We start from the raw sequence: 6,700 nt of genomic DNA on the forward strand, positions 1-6,700 counted from the left end.
CCGTGGGCGATGCGCTATGGTGTAAGAACGCGACCCCCGGTGAAGCAGGAGGAGGCTTCTTGTGCAGATGCCAGTCCGAGGGGCTCTGTCTGAGCACCGACAACCAGGAGTGCGCAGGTGCGAGAAACCCTCATCGACACCATCATCATCATCGACATCATCATCATCATCATCGACACCATCATCATCATCGACATCATCATCATCGACACCATCATCATCATCGACACCATCATCATCATCATCATCGACACCATCATCATCATCGACATCATCATCATCATCGACACCATCATCATCATCGACATCATCATCATCGACACCATCATCATCATCGACATCATCATCATCATCGACACCATCATCATCATCGACACCATCATCGACACCATCATCATCGACACCATCATCATCATCATCGACACCATCATAATCGAAATCATCATCATCATCATCGACACCATCATCATCATCATCATCATCGACACCATCATCATCATCGACACCATCATCATCGACACCATCATCATCATCGACACCATCATCATCATCATCATCGACACCATCATCATCATCATCGACACCATCATCATCATCGACACCATCATCATCATCGACACCATCATCATCGACACCATCATCATCATCGACACCATCATCATCATCATCATCGATATCACCATCGACATCATCATTGCCATCATCGTGACTTTACCGAAAGAATCAAAGAAGATGAATCCTTGCAGTCACGAAAGCTTTAAATCTAAAATCTTCATTCCAATGACCGTGTATGTATGTTGATCGTCTTTCGCACCGTGCGTAGCCACCCGTGCTCACCATCATGGTCAACATCACGATCGTTGTCACCACCCCTATCACCGGCGCTATGAACAGCAGCAGCAGCAGCGCTGTTCATCACCATAACCGGGTCCTCTGCTCTCTGTCTCTCACTCTTTTCACATCTCTCTCTTTCTCCCGCCCCCCCTCCCTCTCACCCCCCCTCTCTCTCCTCCCTCTCTCCCCCCCTCTCTCTCCCCCCCTCTCTCCCCCCCTCTCTCCCCCCCCTCTCTCTCCTCCCTCTCTCCCCTTCTCTCTCCCCCCCTCTCTCTCCTCCCTCTCTCCCCCCCTCTCTCCCCCTCTCCCCCCCCTCTCTCTCCTCCCGCTCTCCCCTTCTCTCTCCCCCCCTCTCTCTCCTCCCTCTCTCCCCCCCTCTCTCCCCCCTCTCCCCCCCCTCTCTCTCCTCCCTCTCTCCCCTTCTCTCTCCCCCCCTCTTTCCCCCCCTCTCCCCCCCCCTCTCTCTCCTCCCTCTCTCCCCTTCTCTCTCCCCCCTCTCTCCCCCCCTCTCTCCCTCTCTCCTCCCCTCCCTCTCTCCCCCCACTCTTTCTCCCCCCCTCTCTCCCCCCCTCTCCCCCCCCTCTCTCTCCTCCCTCTCTCCCCTTCTCTCTCCCCCCCTCTTTCCCCCCCTCTCCCCCCCCCTCTCTCTCCTCCCTCTCTCCCCTTCTCTCTCCCCCCTCTCTCCCCCCCTCTCTCCCTCTCTCCTCCCCTCCCTCTCTCCCCCCACTCTTTCTCCCCCCCTCTCTCCCCCCCTCTCCCCCCCCTCTCTCTCCTCCCTCTCTCCCCTTCTCTCTCCCCCCCTCTTTCCCCCCCTCTCCCCCCCCCTCTCTCTCCTCCCTCTCTCCCCTTCTCTCTCCCCCCTCTCTCCCCCCCTCTCTCCCTCTCTCCTCCCCTCCCTCTCTCCCCCCACTCTTTCTCCCCCCCTCTCTCCCCCCCTCTCCCCCCTCCTCTCTTTCTCCCTCCCTCTCCCCCCCCTGTCTGTGCCGCAGTCCGAGCCGTCGTCTTCGTGCCGCTGAACGCGACCGCAGCGAGCCCCGTGAACTCCACGACTCTCGGTGAGCCGCCGCCACGTGGCCTGGGCCGGGTCGTTGTCAAGGCTCGCTGTCATGGCTCGTTGTCATGGCTCGTTGTCATGGCTCGCTGTCATGGCTCGTTATCACGGCTCGTTGTCATGGCTCGTTGTCATGGCTCGTTGTCACGGCTCGTTGTCATGGCTCGTTGTCATGGCTCGCTGTCATGGCTCGTTATCACGGCTCGTTGTCATGGCTCGTTGTCATGGCTCGTTGTCATGGCTCGTTATCACGGCTCGTTGTCATGGCTCGTTGTCATGGCTCGTTGTCACGGCTCGTTGTCACGGCTCGTTGTCATGGCTCGCTGTCATGGCTCGCTGTCATGGCTCGTTGTCATGGCTCGTTGTCACGGCTCGTTGTCACGGCTCGTTGTCACGGCTCGTTGTCATGGCTCGTTGTCATGGCTCGTTGTCACGGCTCGTTGTCATGGCTCGTTGTCACGGCTCGTTGTCATGGCTCGTTGTCACGGCTCGTTGTCACGGCTCGTTGTCACGGCTCGTTGTCATGGCTCGTTGTCACGGCTCGTTGTCATGGCTCGTTGTCACGGCTCGTTGTCACGGCTCGTTGTCACGGCTCGTTGTCACGGCTCGTTGTCACGGCTCGTTGTCATGGCTCGTTGTCATGGCTCGTTGTCACGGCTCGTTGTCATGGCTCGTTGTCACGGCTCGTTGTCATGGCTCGTTGTCACGGCTCGTTGTCATGGCTCGTTGTCACGGCTCGTTGTCATGGCTCGCTGTCACGGCTCGTTGTCATGGCTCGTTGTCATGGCTCGTTGTCACGGCTCGTTGTCACGGCTCGTTGTCACGGCTCGTTGTCATGGCTCGCTGTCATGGCTCGCTGTCATGGCTCGTTGTCATGGCTCGTTGTCACGGCTCGTTGTCACGGCTCGTTGTCACGGCTCGTTGTCATGGCTCGTTGTCACGGCTCGCTGTCACGGCTCGTTGTCACGGCTCGTTGTCACGGCTCGTTGTCATGGTTCGTTGTCATGGCTCGTTGTCATGGCTCGTTGTCACGGCTCGTTGTCATGGCTCGTTGTCATGGCTCGCTGTCACGGCTCGTTGTCACGGCTCGTTGTCATGGCTCGTTGTCACGGCTCGTTGTCACGGCTCGTTGTCATGGCTCGCTGTCACGGCTCGTTGTCACGGCTCGTTGTCATGGCTCGTTGTCATGGCTCGTTGTCATGGCTCGTTGTCATGACTCGTTGTCATGGCTCGTTGTCACGGCTCGTTGTCATGGCTCGTTGTCACGGCTCGTTGTCATGGCTCGCTGTCACGGCTCGCTCTGCTGGGACGAGGTCCACAAACACGCAGCACCGGGCACGCGGCGTCAGCGCGCAGCGACGAAGAGGGGGAAGAGCAATCGGCACAGGAACAATTGCCAAATGAGGGATCAAAGGCGGTTACTGGGGCTCAACGTGGTATCGTGACTGATCAATTGTGGTGACGATCGATGTGGTGATGATCAATGTCGTGACGATCAATGTCGTGACGATCTACGTCGTGACGATCAACGTCGTGATGATCAATGTCGTGACGATCAATGTCGTGATGATCAATGTCGTGATGATCAACGTCGTGACGATCAACGTCGTGACGATCTACGTCGTGATGATCAACATCGTGACGGTCTACGTCGTGACCATCGGCATTGCGGTGATCATCTTATCCACGACTCAATTTGACCCAAACGCGGCGTTTTAGAGGTGCGTGAGTCGCGAGACGTCCGTGCGGCCTTCACCGCCCGCTGTTGCGAGCGCTGTTCGCGAGTAGCGGCGGCGGCGGCGGCTACGAAGGCCGGCACGAGGGGGTGGCTGGCCAGCAGCGCGCCCCAGGCCGCCTTTGCCTCCCCCGTCGCCACGTCCACACGTCATCGCACCGGCTATTCGCCTGCGATTCTGAGTCGACCCTCGGTGAGCTCCAGGACGGGGCCGAGATCGGGTGACTTTGACCGCACCAGGTACTCACACGAGGCTGGGTCGACCCTAGCGGAGGCCCAGGGCCGGTTCAGATGTACGCCGCGAGTGGGAATCGATCTCGTGTCTCCTCCGGTGTCCACGCGGACACAAAGACAAAGCTCCCCCATATAGCCTCAGCAGACTGCTGGGGAACGAGTGCTGTTAGCGAGTAGCAGCAGCGGCGGCAGCGGCAGCAGCACCGATGAAGGCCCGCACGGCACACGAGGGGGTGGGTGGCCAGGCACACAGTTCATTCGGATTCCACATACGGACGGCCCAAACAACGGTTCACACAATCGCCCACCGGTGCTGTAGACCGTCAGCGGGAATCGAACTCCTATTCGCCTGGGTCCGTAGGTATGGGCCGTCCATGAATGACGTCACGCAGATAGGCGGGGGCGGGCGGGGGGGGGGGGTCAGACATTTGTGACGCCGTGTGACGAGGGGAGGGGGCGGGGTGTTGAGAAATGTGACTTCACGTGAAAATTCGCAAGTTTATAAATAAACATAGACACAACACGTTCTACTTAATTAAATAGACTTTTTAATAAATGTTTTCTCCTACAACATCAGAGTGCAGCGCCACATTAAATACGCACTACAATGACAATCGTTTAAAGCGATTTGAAGCATGTTTTATTTGGGGGGGGAGGGGGGGGGGCAGAGCTTTGTGATGTCATATTTGAGGGGGGGGGTCTGACTTTTTGTGACGCCGTGTGATGAGGGGGGGGGGTCAAAAATCGTCCAAAATCGCGTGACATCATTTATGAACGACCCCGTAGCGCTGTGCCACCTCTCTCTGTGTGTGTCACCTCTCTCTGTGTGTGTCACCTCTCTCTGTGTGTCACCTCTCTGTGTGTGTGTCACCTCTCTCTGTGTGTCACCTCTCTGTGTGTGTCGCCTCTCTCTGTGTCACCTCTCTCTGTGTGTGTGCCACCTCTCTGTGTGTGTGTCACCTCTCTCTGTGTGTCACCTCTCTGTGTGTGTCACCTCTCTCTGTGTACCACCTCTCTCTGTGTGTCACCTCTCTCTGTGTGCCACCTCTCTGTGTGTGTGTCACCTCTCTCTGTGTGCCACCTCTCTCTCTGTGTCACCTCTCTCTGTGTGCCACCTCTCTCTGTGTGCCACCTCTCTCTGTGTCACCTCTCTCTGTGTCACCTCTCTCTGTGTGTCACTTCTCTCTGTGTGTCACCTCTCTCTGTGTGTGTCACCTCTCTCTCTGTGTCACCTCTCTCTGTGTGCCACCTCTCTCTGTGTGCCACCTCTCTCTGTGTGTCACCTCTCTCTGTGTGCCACCTCTCTCTGTGTGTCACCTCTCTCTGTGTCACCTCTCTCTGTGTCACCTCTCTCTGTGTGTCACCTCTCTCTGTGTGTCACCTCTCTCTCTGTGTGTGTGCCACCTCTCTCTGTGTGCCACCTATCTGTGTGTGCCGCCTCTCTCTGTGTGCCACCTCTCTCTGTGTGCCACCTCTCTCTGTGTGTCACCTCTCTCTGTGTGCCACCTCTCTCTCTGTGTGCCACCTCTCTCTGTGTACCACCTCTCTCTGTGTGTGTGTCACCTCTCTCTGTGTGTCACCTCTCTCTGTGTGCCACCTCTCTCTCTGTGTGCCACCTCTCTCTGTGTGCCACCTCTCTCTGTGTGCCACCTCTCTCTGTGTGCCACCTCTCTCTGTGTGCCACCTCTCTCTGTGTGCCACCTATCTGTGTGTGCCACCTCTCTCTGTGTGCCACCTATCTGTGTGTGCCGCCTCTCTCTGTGTGCCACCTCTCTCTGTGTGCCACCTCTCTCTGTGTGTCACCTCTCTCTGTGTGCCACCTCTCTCTCTGTGTGCCACCTCTCTCTGTGTACCACCTCTCTCTGTGTGTGTGTCACCTCTCTCTGTGTGTCACCTCTCTCTGTGTGCCACCTCTCTCTCTGTGTGTCACCTCTGTGTGTGTGTCACCTCTCTCTGTGTGCCACCTCTCTCTCTGTGTGCCACCTCTCTCTCTCCCGTGTGCTGTGCAGCGCCTGCGGCCTCGGGACGCGCAGAGGCGCGCGGCTTCCCCGCCGCCTCGCTCCGCCTCCTCCTCGTCGTCGTCGTCCTCCCGCCGCTCCTCTTCTCCAGCCCGACGTCACCCTGAGAGAGACTTCGGTGCTATGGCGGGAGCTCTCAGCCCTGGGGGGAGCTGTCCAAGGCTGAGCTCCGGAGAATATTGTCCGCCCGCCCGCCCCCCTTATCTGTTGGAAGGTCCGAGTGGGGGGAAGGTGGTGGGGAGAGGTTGACGGGGGTGTGTGTGTGTCTGTGTGTGTGTATGTGTGTGTGTATGTGTGTGTGTGCCTGTCTGTATGTGTGTGTCTGTGGGGAGCGATAGTGTAGCGGTTAGCGCGCTGCGCTATGAACCTGGCGACCCGGGTTCGATTCCCGCTCACGGCCAACACCAGTGACGATTATCTGAACCGGTCCCGGGCCTCCCCTAGGTCGACTCAGCCTCAAATGAGTACCTGGTGCGGTGTGTAAACATTGCCACTAGGGAGACAAAGGCGGTCGGGCGTGGTGCTGGCCACCCACCCCCTCGTGTACCGTTCCGGCCTTCATAGGTGCTCGCTAACAGCACTTGCCCCTACAGTCTGTTAAGGCTATATGGGGGATCTTTTTTTGTGTGCCTGTCTGTATGTGTGTGTCTGTGTGTGTGTCTGTGTGTGTGTCTGTCTGTGTGTATGTGTGTGTGCCTGTCTGTATGTGTGTGTCTGTGTGTATGTGTCTGTTTGTGTGTGTGTCTGTGTGTGTGTGTGAGTGTTTGTGTGTGTGTGTCTGTGTGTGTCTGTGTCTGTGTGTATGTGTGTGTATGTGTCTGTGTGTGT

At 57.5% G+C, this 6,700-nt stretch overlaps 1 protein-coding gene across 1 annotated transcript in view; it reads left to right on the top strand.

Annotated features, from left to right (window-relative positions):
• The window catches only part of LOC116944483 (dermatan-sulfate epimerase-like), a 30,949-nt gene extending 24,970 nt beyond the window's left edge, over positions 1-5,979 (top strand). Inside the window, exons 7-9 of the mRNA XM_076068635.1 lie at positions 49-117; positions 1,824-1,889; positions 5,864-5,979. Coding sequence (XP_075924750.1) covers positions 49-117; positions 1,824-1,889; positions 5,864-5,979 — 251 coding nt within the window. The remainder of the gene's footprint in view (positions 1-48; positions 118-1,823; positions 1,890-5,863) is intronic.
• Positions 5,980-6,700: the final 721 nt, after the last annotated feature.

This window comes from Petromyzon marinus, chromosome 21 (genome assembly GCF_048934315.1).
Source record: "Petromyzon marinus isolate PM22_M1 ecotype Great Lakes invasive population chromosome 21, UKy_Petmar_22M1.pri1.0, whole genome shotgun sequence".
Classification (NCBI taxonomy): Eukaryota; Metazoa; Chordata; class Hyperoartia; order Petromyzontiformes; family Petromyzontidae; genus Petromyzon; species Petromyzon marinus.